Source organism: Staurois parvus, unplaced genomic scaffold (genome assembly GCF_062004578.1).
Source record: "Staurois parvus isolate SC_StPar_1 unplaced genomic scaffold, SC_StPar_1.0 ptg000727l, whole genome shotgun sequence".
Lineage (NCBI taxonomy): Eukaryota > Metazoa > Chordata > Amphibia > Anura > Ranidae > Staurois > Staurois parvus.
Window position 1 is genome coordinate 5,120,328 of NW_028318523.1, and position 23,468 is coordinate 5,143,795.

At 40.8% G+C, this 23,468-nt stretch overlaps 1 protein-coding gene across 5 annotated transcripts in view; it reads right to left on the reverse strand.

The window, feature by feature from the left end:
• The window catches only part of PPM1B (protein phosphatase, Mg2+/Mn2+ dependent 1B), a 128,282-nt gene that overhangs the window by 11,789 nt on the left and 93,025 nt on the right, over positions 1 to 23,468 (reverse strand). For 2 of the 5 annotated variants that reach the window (XM_089653934.1, XM_089653935.1), the window contains exons 2-5: positions 21,114 to 21,973; positions 14,272 to 14,389; positions 6,763 to 6,874; positions 4,360 to 4,417 (exon numbers count right to left, since the gene is read on the reverse strand). In XM_089653934.1, the coding sequence (XP_089510060.1) occupies positions 4,360 to 4,417; positions 6,763 to 6,874; positions 14,272 to 14,389; positions 21,114 to 21,959 (1,134 nt within the window). In that variant the 5' untranslated portion in view covers positions 21,960 to 21,973. Of the gene's footprint in view, positions 1 to 6; positions 2,070 to 4,359; positions 4,418 to 6,762; positions 6,875 to 14,271; positions 14,390 to 21,113; positions 21,974 to 23,468 lie in introns of those variants that run through there. The other 3 variants (XM_089653932.1, XM_089653931.1, XM_089653933.1) reach the window with 3 other exon arrangements.

Consider the following 23,468-nt stretch of genomic DNA (forward strand, 5'->3'; position numbering starts at 1 on the left):
CTAAAACAAAGGGATAAGAGTCATGTTGGAGATTTGGGTATACATTGAAAAGCCCTTTAATACAGTGAATGAGAGCATTAATTATACTGGATCAGTGCATATCTACATAATCAAGAGGATGTGACAAACTAAATACTACTGTATAGTATATAAAAAACCAACAAATTTTTTTTTTATATGTAGCCATGTTCTATAAAAACAGATTGCATGGAATTATACAGATGATCCAAGAACCCCAAAACTAATATTTGTCAATAAGTAAAAAAGTCAAGAGTCTAAAATGTAGGATTAAATGTAAAACAGACACTAATTTCTACAAACCCATAAGTAATGTCCGAAGCTTAAAGCAGATCTTCACCCTAAAAAATGTTGCCTCTCCTACATCTTCTCCCCTGCTTTTTTTTTCCTTAAACCTCCACATGTGACCCCCCCATTCACCTAGGTCAGGGGTAGGCAACCTGTGGCTCTCTAGCTGTTGTGGAACTACATTTCCCATGAGGCATTGCAAAGATTACAAAACTGACAGTTACAGCTATGACTTGCAGAGGCATGATGGAACTTGTAGTCCTGCGGCTCTCAGGTTGCCTACCCCTGACCTAGGTGAATGACCGGCACTTTGTCTGCTGTGCTTCCTGAGACATGTACATCATATATCCCAGCAGGAGTCCTAGAGAAAGGAAGGGGCGGGACCTAGCGGCTCGCCAAATGGAGCTACCAGTTGAACCAGGAAGAGCCGGCAGCTTCGTGATTATGTCACTGAAGATGGCAGTGTGGGACTGAGCAGGGGGAAGAAAAGAAGCAGATCCCAGCAAGAGCGAGTACTTTAAAATATGCAGGACCTGCAACTAGGCAAGTATGGGTTTAAAAACAAATGCATTAAAAAAAAAAAAAAAAAAAAAAAAAAAAAAAAAAAAAAAAAAGGGACTGGTGTCTGACGCACAAGACGTTCCTCCAGAATTACTTCTGCAGCACTAAAATGCCCATACTAGACTGCTAGACAAACTGCCTGAAAAAGATGTGAATGTAGAGACCATACAAAAGATCAGCCCGCCCAACACAGATTTAGAATACAGGTGTTTAAGTCACCCACTGGTTTTATTTACGTCAGACCCCAGCTTTGTTTTTCCGTTGTTTGTGGCAGCCTGATTTTGGATTCATGGAGACTGCAGCAGCAGCAAGTCCCTTGTATGGGACTAAGGTCTATGAAGGAAAGGAGAGGCTAAAGAAAACTCTGGGAACATATACAGCTAGTGGATTGTTTGTTGGATTTGTTTTTTTGCTACTCCAACATTTACCAGTATACTTCTAAGGGCATGAGCATATAGGCCTTTTCATATCTGCCTCATCCCAAATCAATGTTTTTTTATTTTATGAAAAAGACAAAAGATGCATCAAGTTTGCAGTGCAGAGTAGGACAACACAGGTGACTGCAGTTTACCATGCATGACTGACATCACAGCTCTGCTACCGTCAGCCTGAAACAGAAGCTGGTGCCATGTGATGAAACTGACTGCACAAGCACAGGAGGTACTTTCCTGTATTCGTTAAAAAAAAAAAATATATATATATATATAATGTTCCCTAATGTTGTTCTACTGTGTACTTCCTAACTGATCTCTCCTTTCTGACAACATTATGCCCATGTCCTATACACTTTTGGGTGGACTGACCATCCAATATCGAGGTTTTAGATTCCACTTTTACATATATATCACCTACACTCAGATGGGTACAAAAAGAAAGTTAAAAAAAAGTCATGCATTTCACACTTCTGAGGGTTTATCCACTGCAGTGTGGGTTTGGTCTCCAGGTACTGCTTCAGTTTCCACACTGTCAATTGAAGAGGAAGATTGTGTTGATCCGGCAGCAGACTCTTCGCCCTGCATTTTAACTAGCCTGTAACTACAAAGCATCTCCTCCAGGAGTTGGCGGTAGTTCCCCCTATGATTAATTCTCAGCTCCCTGAGAGCTTCCACCAATTTTCCATGCGCTGAATTTTCCTCTGATCCAGTGGGGTCCTTGTTTAAGATTCAAGACCCCAGTGTCAGTACGTAAAAACAAGCGTCATTCTAAACATGCCACAAACATACAAAAATAAACGTCTGCATTACAGCAATAAAAAAATGGCTGTTACTTTTAAAAGAAGGAACAATGTGTGACAAAGTCAATCATTTTAGAATTTCAGTCATAGGACAGGATTCTAAACTGCTTTTATTTGGCTACTCAAAGTAGATTTTTAATGGCTTTACCAACAATCTGACAACATGAGGCAAAGCAGACTGGCACTTCAAGCAACTGAAATGGACTTCTGACAGAGGGCCTGATGGCACATAAGACACCAAAACGTCTTGGAGATCACACTGGGAATTGCCCGATGGTCCAAGATAAAGTCCCATGGTGAATTTTACTGGGGGAAATCGCCTTCACAGAAGAATTATACTCAGGCTAAAAGACTCAGTAAAGAGAATTAGGCCATGTGCAAACTTGTCATACATGTTCAGCTTGGAAACTTTAACAAATTCAATTTAGCTTGACGTGTGTGCATCATAATAAATATATTTTTATTCAGAAGTATCAGGATTTAAAAAGAACAGCATCAAAGGTAAACAGTCAGGATAGAAATATTGGAGCTGTCACTGGTGATTTATGAATAAACCTGCTCTGGGACCAAGCTGCTTACTGAACCAATGACCTGCAATAAGTATGCAGTCAAAGTGTTTTGACAACATACTGTATACGAGGTGTGTCCAGAATATGAGAATGAAGTTCCTACACTCGAGAAGGGCTCTGGGAAAGGAGAGAATGGCCAAAGCCACTTGGGGAGGGGTTCCAGGTATATGTTAGAACACTGATCAGCTGCATTCCAGCCCTGTCAGAGTCGAGCCATTCTTTTTAGGAACACCCTGTCCAAGTGACTCGTATTAAGAAAAATGCAAGCAAGTTTGGAACAGTAGTACGCAATAATATTGTGTGCAATTGGGTACAAAAGCATCAGAAACCTTGGAAATGGTGAGAAGCTGCACTATCATCTGCACAAGTGTTCTGATGGTACCAGGCCTTCAAGGATGAACAAGAAAAATGTTGAAGACAAACAGAGATCAGGACGCCCCTCTTCGTCAAATACAGAACAAAATGTGGATGCAGCAAGATTTGTTCTCAACCATGACCGACTGCCATCAGAATTATTGCAGAGGAAACGGGAATTACCTAGCCTATTGTTCATGAAATCGTGACTCAGAACTTGAAAACAAGAAAAGTGTGCGCAAAACTTGTTCCAAAGAACTTGGCAAATTAGTTGACTGTGTTCCTTCTGATGACAAGACCGGTTTGGATAGAGCCTGATTTTTTGAGTTGAGCAATCACAGGAGACGAAGAAAGTTCAGAATGGCACACAGCCATGTCACCTCGCCCCAAGAAAGCTTGAATGCGTAAATCAAAAGTCAAATCAATGGTCATTGTTTTTTTGATTCACGTGGAATTGTCCATAAGGAATTTGTACCTACTGGTCAAACTGTGAATCAAAGATTTTACCTGGAAGTTCTTGGTCACGTGACACAGTTTTTAGGGTGTGTCCTGAGATCAGCTCAACTCGGATCCTTCATCACAACAAACCGAGTCACAATGATTTGGCTCTCAGTTTTTAGTTGAAAAACATCACGTTTCTTTCCCATCCATGTTACAGCCACGACTTGGCTCCTTGCAACTTTTTCATATTCCCAAAAATGAAAAAGGGTTCGAAAGGACACCATTTTGGTAGTGTGGACATCAAAAGAGCCATTACGCAAGCTCTTATCCCACTTGAAGACTTCTAGAGATGCTATGAAGAAAAATCACTGGGAGTGTTAAGTACACTCACAAGGAGCATACTTTGAAGTAGACAAAATGTTCAACATAACATTTTTCAATAAAAGAATTTTTAAAATATTCCCATTACATTCTGGACACAACTCATATGCACACTTGTTCTGAGCCAGTGATACACCAGGCAGCCTTGAACTAAGTCAGCAGTGGTAGCTTTCATCTTCATATCCAGACAATTTCCGAGAAACTGTGTGTACCCGGCTTAATATATGGCTGGACAAAGTTCAGAGAAAACATTACCATCTGGAGCACACCCATTATAGCCACATGAAGTGCACCAGACCTCCTAGATAGGATTTACTAGCTTCCACACTGTACGTCTCTGTAGATCCTTTGCAGTATACCAGGAAATCACTTCAGGGGATTGCAAACATGACCAGCGTGTAATAATGCTGTTAAATTACATGTGGCTGGACTTGGGCTGAAAATGTGCACAGTTCTAATATGGCTGTAGCAGTACAAATAGAAAAAGCTATTCTGTCATGTATAAAAACTTACCCCATCATTGTCTCTATGTGGATTCAACCTATTATAAACATCTTCGATAACACTGCGTCTGCAAAAAAGACACGTTAACAGGATTACGGTCAGAAGAAGATCACAGCAATGGAGTCCCTGAATGCAAGAACAAGTACAGTGACCTGACAAAACAGACTTTGGAGCTTTAGGAAAATAGAATGTTAATGCTTGTTCCTACACTACAATGTGGAGTGCTTCAGTGCCCCCTTCTTCACCTGCCCAAATGTTTCATTGCCTTCGTCATTCCTTTAGAACTAATGTCAATAGGCTTTTGACTGCTTTTGCATTCATAGACTTGTATGGTGCATATTAATTTTGAAGGGAGAAAATCAGGTCAACTAAACCTGCAATGAACTCAGAATGATGCCCCTAAACACAATGTTCTGTGAAACGCACTTGACGGCTTTTTGATCAGAGGAAACAAAGTTCTGGTGAGAACCAGCCAGATCTACAGAGCAGCCGCATCTATCCAAGTACCAGGCAGTGAAAGTTACGTTGACCAGATCTGACCAGACCAGTTCGTTGACACCAGAGGTCCAGTGGTTTTTTTTACACAAATGCGCATAAAGATTGCGTATCTGGTGAGTGCACAATCTTTACATTACCTATCACCTTTACGTTTCCACATATTGGACGAATGAGGATCATCTTGGATCTTAAGAGCACCCCTTTATTGGACTTCATTTTATTTGCACTTCTTCACTTTATAGCCACCATTCAGTGGCCTTGGTTATTGGTACACAGTCACTATTTGTTTCCGATTGTGATTGAGTTTTATTATTATTGTTGGTTATATTTTATAGCGCTGCACCCACTTTTATATTTATGCACTTGACGGCTAGCTGCCTACATTTACCTGTTTTAGCACACAAAATTTTGCATCATATACTTCAGTAAAAGACATGGCACAATCCGTATATCTCCTAGCAGTGAGCATTCTTGGACCAGCCAGTAACCACTCTCTCATATTCTCAACTACCCAGATCCTCAAGGTCTCAGTCATAGGCTTTCGTCATCCTTTGATCTTGAAGCCCATCTTGTACATCTTTACCTCTCCAGTATGGAGTTCTGTGGACCCTTACCTGAACTTAACCCCATGACTACCATCAGTTCTCACCTTAGCATATCTCCAAAGGGGAGACTTAACAGGAACTGTATGCTACAGGACTTTGTCTCGCAGCCAAAAATTGACAAGGGGAAAGGGGGGGGGGGGGCTGGAAATGTGGGGTAAAACTGCCAAAAAAAATTTTTCTAAAAAGTTTAATAATTTGGGTCAATTTTAGCTTTCATACTATTTTTTTAACAAACATTTAAAAGTGGTAGTAGACTCATACATTAGAAAAAAAACATGAAAAACATTCCTGTCACGAAGGTCGCTTCTGGAGGGCTCTGTCAAAAGTGGTCCCTCTGCCTGACAGTAAGGTGATCTGAGCCATACCTCTCAGATGACATTTACGGACCGCTCTGTGTTGTGGCAATGTGACTCCAGTGCGCATGTGCAGGAGTGACATCACCTCAGCCTGAATAAAAAAGCGGCTGAAGATGGAAGCACCAGGGAACCGGCCAGAGCGCAGCGATGGAGGGCTCAATTTGTCATAATGTGCTAGTATGTAGTGCATACTAGTAAATTATGGCTAAAACCTGCATGGGGGCCCATTCCTTTAGTTTGCTTACTAACTATTACCACTTTAATTGCACAAAAATCCCAGAGCCCTATGATTTAGCTACAACAAACAGTGGCTGCCTGCCTGAACACTGAGGTTAAAGTGGTCCATAGGCTGAGTTTTGTGTGTCCAGCTCTGCCCACTGGCTGATCAAAAAAGCAAAAAAAATATGATAATTATTCCACCTACATAAAGTTAGGTAAATGAAGGAATCCTCCCCTGCCGGGAAAATGTATTCTGACAACAGGACCAGTCCGTCAAAATACAGGGATCAGCAGCTTGAAAAGCTTTCCATAACTTCCCTTCAAAAGAAGTCAAATGAATTCTGTCAAACAGGGACAGCCATATAAACATTTGTTAGGTGCCTGGAGAAATGGCCGAATTTCGATCTATGGCCAGTTTAAGGAATAAGTCACTGCTAATGAGAAAACCACTTCTGTGAAGAAAGTGTAGCCTGGCCTATGAATCCTTTCAGTAGGCTACAAAAAACAGCATATGCGGAGGGGTTCCTAAATTTCTATAATCTCAATCAAAGAAAAATATTGATTTCTTTTCCGCTGGATCTTAATTTTGCTTTCACCATTAGGTTTTGTTTTTTTTTTTCTCCTTAACACACATGAAAGGGCATCAATGAACGTTTTTATGGAGTTCAGTTTTAAACCCATCCCTTTAATAGGCACAGCCTCAATTTTCCATAAAATACCACTCAACCACTCACTTTCCAGCTAATCCACCTCCAGGTGGTAAATTTGGGATATTCTCTGCTGACAGGATGCGCATTACATGAGCGAGATCTGGCATTCCTTCCTCCCCAGCAGTTGTCATGATTTCTAGGAGGAAGAAATAGTAACAATTTTTATTTTGGCAACAATGAAACAAACCAGACACATAGCAACTTGTGTGTTGCTATAAATACAGAGCTTTATGTAAACTTATATCACCGCGAAGCACACCAACTATGCTAACAGCATGTCATGTTATTCTAGGGAAGCAGGAACTAGGATCCTCAGTGTATATACCAACAAAACCCCACAAGATGGCATGACTTCAAATGTCAACAAACTATACATATACAATGCAGATATATGTTGCTGGTAAGAGTAACATGTGTTAATCTTGTTCTGTTTCCAGACGTGGGGTTAGTGAAGGATCAACTAGGTCCACCTAAGTTATTAGTCTCGTGTGACCAAAATTTCAACCACAACTGTGTAAACATGGCTGAATGCCAATAGATGGAACGAAACCATCTATGGGCAAGCTAGAAATCAATTGACTTCAGTACAACCAGCCTGTTGGATTTTTTGCATGAGATTACTGCCAGCAGCTATCATTGTGTTCTGCCTTCAGGGAAGGCTCCCCATCAACAGAACACAATAGCACTGCAGGAGGGTTTTCCCCATCCATCAACACAGTCAGTGTTATTTTTCTGTGTTTGCAGGACAGAAAATTGCATCATCAATGGCTTTAAGACATTGTGGCTGCAAAGCTCCTGTAAGAAAAGATAGTTTGTTTTTTTTCCCTCAAATACACAATTTTACTCAAACGAATACTAGAATGAAATTGGGACTTTTGCATTTGTTCCCGTAAGTTGCATCATATTCATAAGTTTCATATAATGGATTTGTCAGCCTTAGAGTTCGTTGACAATAGGTGCGACTGGCATTATCTGGACATCAGATCAACATCAGTTACCACAAGTGCACAAAGAAAACAATTTTTTCTATGTGCCCCATTGACACCGCCAGAGCCCCTGGGTGCCAAGCACTGCGGTACAGAAAAATACACTCTGTATGAATTCTCCTGCGAAAGGCCAGAGCACACCTGAAGGATCCTTATGCTGTGTTTCTACACATCACAGCAGTACATTGCAACACACTTAACCACTTACCGACCACCTGCTGTTTATAAACGGCAGGACGGTGGCACTCCAGGGGCGGGTTGCCATTGATAAACGGCACCCGCCATTTCTAGCTCTGTGCGCTCCCTGGGAGCGCGCAGCACCGCGATCCGGTGCCCGCTGTGTCCTCCGGACACAGTGAAACACCAATCGTCGGACGGGACCTCTGTACGAGGTCCCGATCATGTGATCACTGATTGGCCAATCAGTGATCACATGCAAAGTAGTAAGCAAGATGTCACTTGTGACATCATTGCTTACTGTGTGTGAAATCTGTGAATGATCACAGAGGTCACACGGTACAAGGCTATTCACAACAGCCTTGTACCATGTGACAAGCTGTGACCAATCACAGCTCACTCAGTAGTTCTCAATGGCTGCAAGAATGCAGACAGAGAGAAAGAAAATGATTGGCTTTTACATCCTATATGGGTGTAAAAGCAATCAGTGTAAAAAAAAAAAAAAATCATCAGCCACCACAAGTAGTACAGTGTCACCATGGTGACACTGTACTGCTAGGGTGACAGTATGAAAAAAAAAAAGAAAACAAAGAAAAAAATTAAAATGTAAAAAAAAGTTTAAAAATTATAATTTTTGGTTATAAACTAATTTGGCTTATATTTATTTACTAAAAAGATAACGGAATACAATTCGGCCAAGATTTATGATGAAAGATTATTTATTTGCAAAATTGTATAAGAAAAACACTTTCAAAATGTTTACTTTTTCATTTACATAGCAAAAAAAATAAAAATCCCAGCGATGAATAAATAACACCAAAATAAAGCTTTATCTGTCTCAAAAAAAAAATGGTAAAAATTTCATATGGGTACAGTGTTGCATGACCGCGCAATTGTCATTCAAAGTGTGATAGCGCTGAAAGCTGAAAATTGCCCTGGACAGAAAGGGGGTAAAAGTGTTAAAAGCATATAGCAGTACCTCTGCCCAGACCTAAACCAGGTTGACAGTCACCCTATACATTTTACTGTGCAGGCCAATGTAAACAGGCTGCTAGTGGCTTTATGAAGGTACAATCAGCAGCCTGTCTTAACTGGTTGCCTGCCACTGCAAAGCAGAGAAAGCACTGATGAGGTGGGTAAAACAGGGACATGTATATTTAGGATGCCTACTTATGCCACTTGTCTCAGAGGCAATTACTGATCTGCAAAATTTGGGAATTGTTAAGGGATGTCAAGTTGAGAATAGGACAAAATAGCTCTGTTGGGCTTTGACCCACTGAAAAAGTTTGAGTAGAATCCTTTGAACCTGTCTTATGGAAGCACAGACACAATGACTCTCTGGGACAAGAGTTGGTTCAAAGCTTTTGGCAAATACCATGCACACTTTTACAAAAAATTGCCCAAGAATTGATAATGGAGATTAGAAGTAGAAGTAAACTGCTGTTAATTGCTCCATAGAAGCACAATCCTGAAACACGGGGTCATGTTAGTTGTTCGTTGTCCTAATTTATGTGGCTGCAGTCTGACATACTGAAATTGCAGCGAGAGCTGGTGGCAGGACAGGGCCGGCAAGATTAAAAGAGCATCTCAAAATTTCCATCTATAGAATCTTTGGAAGGAGAAACATCTTCAACAAGTACAAGGAGATATTTAAGACAGATAGCATGATAAAATACAGGAATAACCCACTTATTTGCAAACCTTTTCCACTGGATAAAATTCAGTAAAGATATGGGAGAGAACATGCTTTCAGGAGTGACCCAATTGTTTGACTAGATATTCAACAGATTCATGAACAAGGAATGCTTTGCAGGTCTCACTGTACCCCAAAGGGGCATGGTGATACAGAGGAGAGTCAGGTTGCAGAATACCAAGGCTTTTGCAGAAACAGGCAATGAGCTTCTCAATGCTGGCACACATGTTGCTTTAAGTTCCCTGTTCAATATAGTGATAATCTGGGAAAGAAAAGTTCTTCCACCAGTACTGCCTCAATATTCTCTTCATTGTCTGCATCCCTTAGGACTGGCATATGGGATCCAACACCAGTTGAGCAACAAGGGTAGGAGAAGAGGGACGGCATTTTTGGACAAAGATGGCTGTATTAAAGCAGTAATCTGTCAGAGGAAATGTGACCTTGATGTAGAAAATTCTGCTTTAGCCAAAATAGGCCGCTTGTTACATGCCAAAAATAGAGCTAGTCAGATGCTGCGACCAATGCCAGACTGAGGAGGTTCAGATAGAAGACTAAGCTGACTGAGAAGGTTCCAACAGGCAACATCAGGAAAAAAAAAAAAAAACCTTCAGCCATAGATGCAGCCACAAACAGTTTGATGGAGCCAATATTCCAGAAAAAGTAGTAATGCTTCTGTGCAAGGATACCAAGTAGGCACCACAGTAAGTTTATGCAATAAGCAAATATGGCTGTTGGCAAGATACATAAATTATAAAACCATAAAATCTAATATATGCAGCGCTAAAATTCACGTAACGCCAAAAAATACGCAGATAAATTTGCGCTGTGGAGTGCTAAAGTTATATTAAAGTGCAATGAACGTCCACGGACGTAACTGTGCAGGTAGTGAACTTAGCAATAAGAATAAGCACACAAGTCCCAAACTCTATATAGAGATGAAAAACGTGACTCCAGTGATGTGGAAATGAGAGTACATTGCACTAACCAATTATGCGCATTTGAGTACTTAAACCACTCCTGGTCCTCTGTGTATGGAAAGATGAAAATCCAAGGATCAACTGGCCAATCAACCGAAAGACAGGTAATCATATGGTCATCAATCTCCAGGGATCAAGAACACTAAACCATCCACCAGGGGGATCACTCTCCAGGTAACGGGTATCAAATGCCACCACCAAAGGGGGGGGGGGGGGGGGGTACTCTCAGTAGCAGATGCAGAGCAGGACAAGAATCCATCTTAAGGGGGGGGGGGGTCGAAATCAAATGAGCCCAAACAGAAAAGGCTAATAGTGTAGTATGTTTATTAATAATTGCCAAGCAAAAAATGAATCCAGGAGGACCAGGAGTGGTTTAAGTACTCAAATATACATAACATTGCGCTGTCCGGTTAGTGCAATGTACTCATTTCCACATCACTGGTGTCACGTTTTTCACCTCTATATAGAGTTTGGGACTTGCGCTTATTCTTATTGCCAAGTTCAATACCTGCACAGTTACGTCCGTGGACGTTCATTGCACTTTAATATAACTTTAGCGCTCTACAGCGCAAATTTACCTGCATATATTTTGGTGTTACTTGAATTTTAGCTCTGAATATATTAGATTTTATGAAGGTTAAGAGGTTTTGCCTTTTATGTCAGCTGCTTTTTCCCTGCACTACCTAGCGCACATGTACCCTGTTATTATAAACCATAGAAGTTTAATACCCAATTTTAAATGCATTCTTTTATACAAATGTTACAGGTTTCCCACCTGTCCTTGGGAAACATACCTGACATTTGGGAGGAGAAAAAAAAAAAAAAAGTCAGGATGAAGTAACCTTCCAATGCTGGTATTTAGAAGCTCCCTCTATCTACATACATATCTTCAAAACGCTAAATACAGTATAAACTCTTTAATTGCAGCACTGCGTGAATCTTTGGTAACCTTGGCTACATAAGACCATACAGCTTGCTCTATAGGGCCCCACTGTTTTAGCAATCAAGTGAAGACAACTAGAAATCACCCATGCAGATTAGGCCCTAGTGAAAGCTAGTTAGAACTGTAAACACAGCAGGTTGGAAAAAGCTGCATTCTATAATCTTACACAAGACAAGAGAAAACAATCCCTCATGTTATTTTAATGATCTAATGAGAGAAAACAAACCTATGTTGACCATACATGTAAGGTTTTTTTGTTTGAAAAATATTATTTTAAGAAAAGGTTTGTGGTAAAAAAAAAAAAAACAAAAAAAACACAAAAAAAAAAACGAATGTAGGTTTGACCCCACCATGATTAGGAAACTGAACGGTCACAAGAAATGTCGAAGGAGCAGGATGGATTTTTTTCAGATAATGTCGTTTTCGCTCAGGAACTACATACTACAAAAATACACCGTTAAAAGCAGTTGAAAAAAAACTTTCAAACTACATTCGTCCATTCTTCAAAAAAGGTACAAAAATTTTTTTTAGTATAAATGTTAATAAAGATTCTCCCATACTGAAATCTACTAATGTATGGCCTGCATAAGAGTTCGTTGACACATCAAGAGAAAAAAAAAATATAGGTAAAGATTCCCATTCATTCATGTGGCCTGTACTTCTAAGCGTATATCGTTTTATAATGTATGTCGAAATTTAACTAGGACATGCTACATTTGAGTGTTCATATGCTTTAAAAGGCCCACTGAAATGAAAAAATTAAGAAAAAAATAATCTCCAACACAGAAGCCATTTTTGGACACCACATGAAATTATTCTGTCAACTCCTCCATCTCTCATTTACCTTACAACTACAAATAGGATAAGGTAGACAGACAATCACCACCAATAATAAAAAGGTCTCCTTTAGGCCGCAATTACAAAGCAAGAACGTACAACTATAATAAACCAAACAAAATATATAGGGCCTTAATAATCCTTAGAAGTGGTAGGTTTTTTGTTTTTTTTTGTAGGCTTTTCAGTCCCCCCTTAATTTTCACATGATCCAGTAACATTTCCCGTTTTAAGCAGTTTCCACTCCAGGAGCAACAGATACCTTGGACAGCAATACTAACAATCTGTGTGGAGGGTTATGTTAGGTACACTAACAAACTTTAGATGGACCTGACCAACAAATTAAAGGTGAACTCCAGCTAACACTTTAAGCAGGAACAGTAGCAGCATCTTTTGGGATAAATCTTACCGGTAAGATCAACAGGTGAGAAAGGGAAAAAAAAAAAAAGCCTGACACTAAATGCAGCCACATCTTTGGGTCGCTAAACTGAAATACATTTTTATTTTGGGGTTTAATATCGCTTTAAAAACAAACATTTCCTTTAGCCGCAGGTTAGATAGCTGGAGTGTAAATTTATGATCTCACCATCAACTTTGTTGTAATTGTAATGTGAGTTAACAGAGGCCAATTTGTTTCCAAAAAACTTCTGCAGTGGCAATAAACTCATTTTTATACCTTTACCTACAGGTAAGCTTTAATAAATCTCCTAAATGTGCGCCGTTTACGAGATATTCTATTGAGCGGCAGCAGGTGAGTTCACAGCGCATGCGCTCTGAATGCCATTCCTTTAGAGCTGTGTTCCACCGCCGCAGCTCATGTGCATGCATGGGAGTGACGTCATTGCAGCTTCGGCCATTCAAGTGGCCGCAGCCTGGGAACCTGAAAGGAAGACCAGGTGAAGATGAAATGGGAAGCAGAAGATGGAAGAGATGACAGTGCAATGCTGGAGGGCTTCGTTCTCAGGTAAGCCTTTCATAATGTGCTAGTCGGTGAAGCATACTGGCACATTAGGACTTTACTTTTTAAAGGTTTACTACTGCTGGTTTGGGGTTAATACCAATTTAAAGGGTTTCTAAAGTCATTTTATTTTTTGATTGAGTGGTAAGCTCAAAGTGCTTGTCATTTCTGTCCCGGCCGAACCACTGTCCCTAGGACTGAAAGTGAAGGGAGATCTAAACTGATTTGACAACAGAAGGGGGAAATCTTCCCAAGCAGACACCTATTCGGACGACAACTGTCTAATCTTACTTAAGCGGCTGCCTCCGATTTCCCATTGTGTCTACAGGACAGGTATCTCTCCATTGAGACAAGGATGACAAAGTTTATTTTAGATATAGTTTAAACCTCTTCTGAGAAGTGTGGAGGCCTCTATTTTGAGACCCCTCCTAAAAAGGATTTACGCCATCTCTGGCTTCCAAAACTTTGACATGCAGACCTGAAATGAGCATATTGACAGAATAAAGTCCGAAGATTTTGTCCTAGAAAATGCTCAAACAGTAAAGTACCGTAACCATTGGACAGCCAGGAAACTGGCAACATCAGAAGAGATCAGCAGTGGCAGATCACATACTTAAAAACACAGGTTTTCTTAAAAAGTGTTGTTTGGGAACCTTTCCATTTAGTAACACACACACACAGGTCCCCTTTGATTGTGACATGTAGATTTTACTGTGATTGAGATCTAGAAAAACGACTTCCAAACAGGTAAAAACTGGCATCACCAGGATATGGTCAGGTTCTCCATTTTTCTGGAGGTGAAGAACCTCTACATCATACAGTGGCACAGTAAACAAAGGGCTGCAGGAGATTCGGTCACCTGTGCGTCAGTGTCAGTACATAAGAGGCAAAAAGCAAAGAACATTACTATTTAAACCGGGAAATCCCTTTAACAAGGCAGAACACAAATAATGTCAAAGATATACCTTCAATTCTTGATTCTAAATGTTTATCCAGCTCAGCATCTTTCTTGATGGCTTCTTCCGACACCTTGGGGGCGTTTTGAAAACAAACCAGTACAATGCTCATATTATCACGGCTTCCCTGTTATCAAAATAAACACATTGGTAAACAATGTAATGTAAGCCACTGCAGGTATTCTTCCATTCATGTCCTTAAAAAAGCCAACTGCAGCCCAAAGGTTTTTGACAAAGAAATAAATAGGTTAGGTTTTTTGCTTTGTCCTAATTGAAATCTTTATAAGATGCAAAATTGTTTCCAAACAATACATTTAAGTACTTACATGTATCAAATTCACTTGTACACATTTGTCAATAAATTAAACCATCATCAAAAGGTGACACCATGAGAGGTATTTACGAAACCTGGAGGATAAATCTGGTGCAGATCTGTATAAAAACCAATCAGCTTCCAGGCTTTGTTGACAAAGCTTAAGCAAAAAAGTAGTTAGAATCTGGTGCAGCTGTGCATGGTAGCCAATCAGCCTCTGAGGGCATCAGTTTTAATAAATCACCCCCCTAAGGGCGCATTCACACTTACGAATGCACCCTGCCTGCGATTATATGCGAGAACCCCAGCGTGAACTCCCGCGATTAGCCAGCAGCCCCATTAAAAGCAATAGGGGGCTGTCGGCTCTCTGAGCTGATCGCACACATTGGTGTGTAATTACAATCAGCCCTGGACACAGACAGTCTTGGTCCAGGGTCAATCACTCAAATGTGATCGCTACAAGAGTGATAACATGCAAGTGGGTGCAATTAGACACGGGAGCCAATGGTCTTATTACTTTCAATGGGGCTGCCTCTTGCAGTCAGTTGTGGTACACCCCACATAAATCGCAGGCAGGGTACATTCGCAAGTGTGAACCTCTTATATTTCTCAATTTTGCTCAATGTTCTAAAGCAAAGTGTTTGTATTTTTCAATCAGACTCATTTTAAACACTTATTGTCCTTTGGTTTTACCACACAGACCCCACTGTGAGACATCCTTTTTCTTCCACTGACTGCATACAGTCACGTATATTGCGATCAAGTGCATCGCTCTACTCAAACTACAATACCCGCCATTTGCTGGAAATCCTAATATGCATACGTCCCTAACATAATTCATCCACACCTGTCTGTGGGTGGTGCTGTGCAGGCAGAGATTTTATGAATGGGAAGTTTTCTAAATGTTTTGTGAGATCAGAGTATTGAAAATTTCCCAATTTATCTTTTTTGCACAGCTCACCTCCACCCACCCCATGCAAGGATGAAAACCAAACACGATCATTCAAAAAATGAAAAAAATTACACACCGTGCCATCAATTGTCTGATTTTTGTTTTTTTTTTTTTTTAAAAAGCAAAAAAAACAAAACAAAACAAAAAAAAAAAAAAAAAAAAAAACACAGCATGTTGGATCAGGCACTTTAGATTAGGACACGAAAATCCAGTTTCGCAGCTGGCACACCAATGATGTGAAAAACGAACGATCAGACGATTGACATGAATTTCATTGTTTGACTCATCTATAGCTGGCTTAAGTGTCACTATTAAACTGACCCCAGCAACATAGTCATCTGAAAAAGTAAGTACACCTTGTCATGTTTCACGACTGTCATATACAGTGGGGATCGAAAGTTTGGGTACCCCAGCTAAAAATTTGTATTAATGTGCATAAAGAAGCCAAGGAAAGATGGAAAAATCTGCAAAAGGCATCAAATTACAGATTAGACATTCTTATAATATGTCAACAAAAGTTAGATTTTATTTCCATCATTTACACTTTCAAAAATAACAGAAAACAAAAAAATGGCGTCTGCAAAAGTTTGGGCACCCTGCAGAGTTAATATCTTGTACTGCCCCCTTTGGCAAGTATCACAGCTTGTAAACGCTTTTTGTAGCCAGCCAAGAGTCTTTCAATTCTTGTTTGAGGTATCTTTGCCCATTCTTCCTTACAAAAGTCTTCCAGTTCTTTGAGATTTCTGGGCTCTCTGTCACGCACTGCTCTTTTAAGGTCTATCCATAGATTTTCAATTATGTTGAAGTCAGGAGATTGTGAAGGCCATGACAAAACCTTCAGTTTACGCCTCTTGATGTAATCCCCCCGTGGATTTCGAGGTGTATTTAGGATCATTATCCATTTGTAGAAGCCATCCTCTCTTTAACTTCAGCTTTTTCACAGATGGCATCAAGTTACCATCCAAAATTTGCTGAAATTTTATTGAATCCATTTTTCCTTCTACTCGTGAGATGTTCCCTGTGCCACTGGCTGGAACACAACCCCAAAGCATGATTGATCCAACCCCATGCTTAACAGTTGGACAGAGGTTCTTTTCATTAAAATTCTGTGCCCCTTCTTCTCCAAACGTACCTTTGCTCATTCCGGCCAAAAAGTTAAATTTTAACCTCATCGGTCTACAGAACTTGTTTCCAAAATGCATCAGGCTTGTCTATATGTTCATTTGCAAAGTTCAAACGATGATTTTTGTGCTGAGGACGTAGAAGAGGTTTTCTTCTGATGACTCTTCCATGAAGACCATATTTGTACAAGTATCTCTTTATAGTGGAATAGTGTACCACAACTCCAGTGTCTGCCAGATATTTCTGGAGGGATCGTGCAGTCAAACGTGGGGTTTGAATTGTTTTTCTCACAATCCTGCGAGCTGTTCTGTCTGATATTTTTCTTGGTCTTCCAGATCTTGCTTTAACTTCCACTGTTCCTGATGACTGCCATTTCTTAATTACATTCCGAACAGAGGATATTGACATCTGAAAACGCTTTGCTATCTTCTTATAGCCTTCTCCAGCTTTGTGAGCGTCAACTATTTTCAGTTTCAGTTTTCTAGACAACTGCTTAGAAGAACCCATGGTGCTGATTGTTGGGGCAAGGTCAGATGAGTCTGGGCATTTAAAACCTTTGAGCTTGACATCACCTGGTCTTCCCAGACGATGATTGAGAACAATCCATGACACTGGCAGGTCTCAGCTTTGCAAAGGGGGCAGTGCATGCTATAAATTCTGCAGGGTGCCCAAACATTTGCAGACGCCATTTTTTGTTTTCTGTTATTTTGATAGTGTAAATGATGGAAATAAAATCTAACTTTTGTTGACATATTATAAGAATGTCTAATCTGTAATTTGATGCCTTTTGGAGATTTTTCCATCTTTCCTTGGCTTCTTTATGCACATTAATACAAATTTTTAGCTGGGGTGCTTAAACTTTCGATCCCCACTGTACCTTTAAATGTTATCAGTGTTTTGTCTCTGCTCCTCCCTTTCCTTTGGTTTACTTAATGTTGCATAGGTAGCCCTCCCCCTCTCCCAGAGATGCATTGCAGTAAGCCTCATGGCATGGAGCAGGAAAAAGTGGTAAAAACCACTTCCAAGGCAAAATGTACTTTCCACATTAGGCCATTATATCTCTTGATACTTGTTATGTAAGCGAGTTGTCCTTTGACATTTATTAAATGGCTTATTACTTAACTGTGCACCAATTGTCCACTGCACAAAAAATTGCTTCACATGCATGAACTTACATTTTTAAAATCACTCACTTCCTCACAAAATTTAAGTGGAATTCAAAATCAGAGCTTTGACTAAGCTGGTCAATAACAGTCTGATTCTTCTATTTGATACCTACTATGGTGGTTTTGGATCATTGTGCTTCAAGGACTCTGCCTGTGTCAACATTCAAAAATATGACCTCACATGCTCATCAAATACACTTTGATATGATGCAGAATTCAGTCAAATTTATGCAACTTGTAATTAAAGCAACCCCAAGCCAGAACATTTCCACCATCAGGCTTCACAAATGGGAAAAAAAAACAAAAAACAAAAAAACTCTTGGGTTGGCTTTACGGGCCAGGTCAGTCCTATATAAAAGTAGAAGTTTGAAGCCTATGCAAATTAGATATTGTCTTTAAATTTGAATGATTTTCATTTCATTTGGCAACCTCGGGCATCCACAACTGTGAGAACACTGGAGAGCTGCCCCACTTATGGTCTGACCATTTACACCTGACTGCCATCTGATCTGCTAGATGGAAGGGAAACGGATCGCCATTCATCCGTTTACACCCGCCTACATCCAATATGTTAAAAGACACATCCGATTTCACCTGCTGCTCCATAGAGGAGAATGGATGGTCCAATTGGGTTCGAAAAACTGACAGGAGGAACAGATTGGTCCACTCTTGTGAAAAAGGACCTAAGATGGTTCTAATCGATGGCACCATATCGGAACACCCAATTCTAAATTTTATGGGTTGGAAGTGCTGAAATGTTGGGGTGTACATATTTCTTCTACAGGATAAACCTAAAATGTTTGCCTGTTCAAATATGTTGGGGTGGAAAAAAAAAAAAAAAAAAAAAAGTTAATTTCCATGCTTGTACTTACATTTTGTAAACTTGAAGTCAGCATCAAAAGTAACTAAACTGCTCAAACACAGACTAGGTATTGACTTGCATGCACACTGCCTGATCATATAGCATTTAAATGAGCTGTGGTCAAAGTAAAAATTAGGCACTCAGCAAGACTGTCAGAAAGAGGAAACCAATGATCAAAAGAACCATACACCTACCACAGACCTTTGCATTAGAAAAAAAAAAAAAAAAGAAAAAAAAAAAAAAAAATACACGAACTAAAGTTTCAGAGAAACACATGTTCCAATCCCATGACAAGTTTGGTTGAAAAACAGTACACCATAGATAGCACAAACCATTTGCCAATCTAAATTGCAAATGAACCTGTTACCTGCCAAAGGCTTTCCAGTTTGGTAAAAACCTTCTTGTAATTAACACACAGAGGAAAAAACTTTCTGGTTTAGCTTTACAGCTCATGTCACCTGCCTGTTCACTGGCACATAAAAACAAATGCACATCGGATTCAGCGTCAGCTCTCCCTAAAACACCTTCCTTGACCGGCTCTTCTGACCATTTACAGCTGTTTCCTATCCTGGGATATTTCCTCTTGTGCCACAGTAATCCCCAAAGGCCCCACCTCCCTTCCTGTTCATCTCAGGTGATGTCACATACAAGCAATGGGGGACAGACTGGGGGGGGGGGGGGGCATCGGGGAACAGGGGAGAAACCCGCTGTTGGCTGGTTCCACTCTCCAAGTGGGGGATGCAAGCTAAACATCAGCTGCTTGTGACTGACTGGTAGATTGCAACGGAACCTTTGGGAACCTCTCGCAGAACATTGGCCTTAGGGGTGGGCAACTGTGGCCCTCCAGCTGTTTTAGAACTACAAGTCCCATGAGGCATTGCAAAACTGACAGTTACCAGCATGAATCCCAAAGGCAGATTGCAGCTTGATGCAGAAAGTATCAGAAAGCCACCCTAAAGAATATTTATAGGAGCTCTTAATGCATATCTAAACCATCCTTATTCTCTTAAAGGACATTAACACATTTAAATAAATTTATCTTTTCCCCTAATTAACTCTACCCTCCCATAAACCCCTCCCCAACCACCTATCAACCCACCCCCCCTTTCCCTCCCCCCACTCAGCATATTCCCCCATCCTTCTTATAAAAGAGAAAGGTGTGCTCAAAATATTTTACCTTATACCCCCATATATACCATATTCAATTTAAACGCTTCCCATTTTTTCCATCTCACACAAAATCTCTCCATCATATCTTCATTCATATGGTAAAGTTTCTCCATCCTACATATCTGGTCTACTCTATCCACCCAGTCCTCTACTTTCGGCACCTCCCGTCTCCGCCAGAACTTGGGTATCAGACCATTTGCTGCATTTAAATAATACCATGTACCAGAATCTTTGTATTTATTCACTGAGGACTCTGTACTGTGGAGAAGGCAAATCTCTGGCTCTAATATAACGTCAACTTCAGAAATCTTCCGGATCCAATACACTATTTTCTCCGAAAATTCTTGTATTCTCAGGCACTCCCACCATATATGATACATCGTGCCTCTCCCGCCACACCCCCACCAACACAATGGTGAATTCTCCCCACACAACCTGTGTGCCACATTCGGTGTGATGTACCATCTTGCTAAACATTTGTAATTCAATTCCACCTCCCGCATACTTATGTTTTTGTGAATTAAGCTATATATCTAAACCAGAGGAAAAAAAGCTCTCAATCTGGTGCAGCTGTGCATGGCAGTCAGTCAATCAGCTTCTAACCCCATGGTTTCCTTCCTATGGACACAACTTAAATAATTACTTTTTGCTGTAACTACAAAGCAACTTCTCTGTAGTGAGTATTAGGTGAGAGGGAGGTGTTGTAGTTGAAACCATGAGAGCAGCCTACAACTTTATAAATACTGTACAGACAGTGAGCGTTGTCATCCTTGGACAGGAAGTGTGTTACTCAGAGGATCACTAGGCGGAAATAAAAGAAAGCCTATATAAAAGGAAACCGATACACATCTAAAAGACTGGTCAACTAACAATTTTTTTTTTTGGTTAGGGTGTTTGGATACCATTACATCCAGGTTTCAGAACACTGCCATCGCATACCAGTTTCTCCATGGATCCACTCACAATCTGAGACTTCTAGGCAGATGCTGGTCAGACAATCATTCTTGGAGAACCAGACAGGTTTTCTAACCTGCTCAAGTGTGTTCGTCCATTTCCACCCCCCCACTTTCCAAGGATAAATATCAGCCAACGCAACTCGCTTGCTCTAAAAGACATTTTCTATGTTGGTCACTGGAAGAATACATGCATGCATCTCACCAACCTATAAAAGGTCTATAAGTAGGTCAAGCCAACCTTAAAAAGATAGATATTGCCTGTAGCTGGTAATTTACATGTGACATAAGATTTTACCTGGTAATGGCTTACCTTATGTAAACAGGTGTCCACTACAGAATTACACACTCTCTCAAGGTCATCTGTTATCTCCAGCCTATACTTGACAAATTCACAAAGCTCCTCATTGCTCATGACATCCCAAATACCATCACAAGCTAGTATTATAAATTCATCCTCGTCTGACCGAACAATTTCGTAGACCTCAGGCTCTGGAGACACAAGCTGCTCGGTAGGGCCTTTGCCATCAACACACTTGTAGTCATAGTCCCCGAGAGCGCGAGAAACCGCTAATGAGCCGTTGACACGCTGAATCATGACGCTTCCTCCTGCGTTTTGGATCCTCTCCTTTTCCTTGGGATTGCAGGGCTTGTGATCCTGTGTAGAAAAGCAAACCTGTCCACTCCTAAACAAAACAGACCTAGAATCTCCACAGTTGATGAAATACATATGGCTCGGTGAAATAAGGACTGCAACAGCTGTAGAGCCACTTCGGTCCATACCATTCCTCAAGTCAGCAAAGTTGCGCATGTACTCGTCGATTTTTAAAAATCCAGTTCGAATACCATTTTTTACATTTTCTACAGAAGGTTCCAAAGAAGATCCTGGAGTCTCTGCTGCCCTGAAGTCTTCATTGTCTGTGATATGCTCTAGTAAGTGCGTAGAACAGTAATTTGCAACGCGGGACCCTGCATGGCCATCGTAAACGGCAAAGAAGGACCAGTCTTCCAAACCATGAGGGATACCCACCACAGCGGTGTGAGCATCCTCCATCTCCACTCGCCAGCCTTGCATACTGCTGAGTCCATAGCGCAATCCATTTCCTGCCCCATGAGCATTGTGTTTCTCAGTTTTGGGTTTGTCCAGAAATGCCCCCATGTTCGGTAATCAATCTGGTAAGAAAAATAAATAAAATGGAAGAGAAAGAAAAGTTTTTCAATTCAACACATACCAACCCCTCCTCCAACCCTCACCAAAATGTAAAAAGTAAAAAAAAATAAAATAAAAACTTCAAATCCATTCTATACATGAAGGTAAAAAAAAAAAAAAAAAAAAAAAAAAAAAAAACCACCACAGAAAAACAACCTGTGTGCAGCATACTTACCTAAGCGCCATCACGATCCAGCGATGTACACGAGTCTCGGCTCGCCGGGGACTCGCCCTACTCATTGGCTAAGAAAATGTCAATTACAGCTAGTGAGCCAATGAGGAGATGGCGTGGAAGGGCTATGCTGCTGCTCTGTGGGTGAATGTACATAGAGTGGCAGCTCAAGAGCAAGCCTGTTTGGGTGCTCCCATAGCAAGCCTTAAGCGGTGGGTCGGGGCTGCTCTGTGCAAAACCACTACACAGAGCAGGTACTGTAAGTAGAACATGTGTTATTTGTGTTGCCTTTAGCATCACTTTCAAACAAAAATAAGGGAAAAAAAATTAATAGACATTAAAACGATGGCAAAACCAGCTTTTGGTGCAATATACAGTGGTTTTAGAAAAGAGTGCCCCCCCCCACCTTTTAAAATAATCACATATTGTTCCTTTGCAGCCTGAAATGAAGAGTTTTTGTTGAAGAGAAACTGAGGGGGAAGGGAAATACTGGAATACTAGTCAGTAGGGATGCACAGATACCCTTTTTTGATTGGCAAGTATGAATAATTTTGGTCAGGTAGTTGCTGATATCAAAGTACCGATACTCTGCAGTACGATTTGTGTCAATACAAGATGTACGGATGTAAAATTGCACCGCAAAGAATAGCATACGATTTGAACAGGCATGCAATCATGACCAAATCACATGCGGTTTCCCCACCGCTCCTGTGTGAACCAAGGCTCGTCATAGCCTGGAGCACACACAGGAGCAGTGCAAGGAGGTGCAGCAGAGTGGAAAAGGGGGTATGTGGGGATGTATACCTTGGTGGCATATGCTTTGGATTCTCCGCTGTAGTAGAGGAGAGAAAGCCGCAGGGATGACAGTACGGGCTAGAGAGCTTTTGATTGGTCAGCACAGTCACATGGACAGCGCCAACCAATCAGAAGCTCTCTAGCCTGTACGGTGATCCCTGCAAGGAGAGAAGAGAAAGCGGCTTCACAGGTCTGGGGATTTGAAATCTAGCTTTCTAGTCCAGAAGCTAGACGGCTTCTGGACTAGTCCAGACTGTCCATGTGACGGTGCTAACCAAAAGTCCTCTAGCCCAAACTGTCATCCCTGTAAGGAGAGGAGGGAAAGCCGTGGGGATTTCAACTCCCCATGTCTTTCACTCCTACAGCTGAGAATTCAGAGCATCTGCCACCATGGTATACATCCCCATGTGCCCACTCTCCACTCAGTATGGGATTAGTGCAAGGAGGTTTCCAGCACTAGCCCTGTGTGAACTATGACAAGCCTGGCTTCA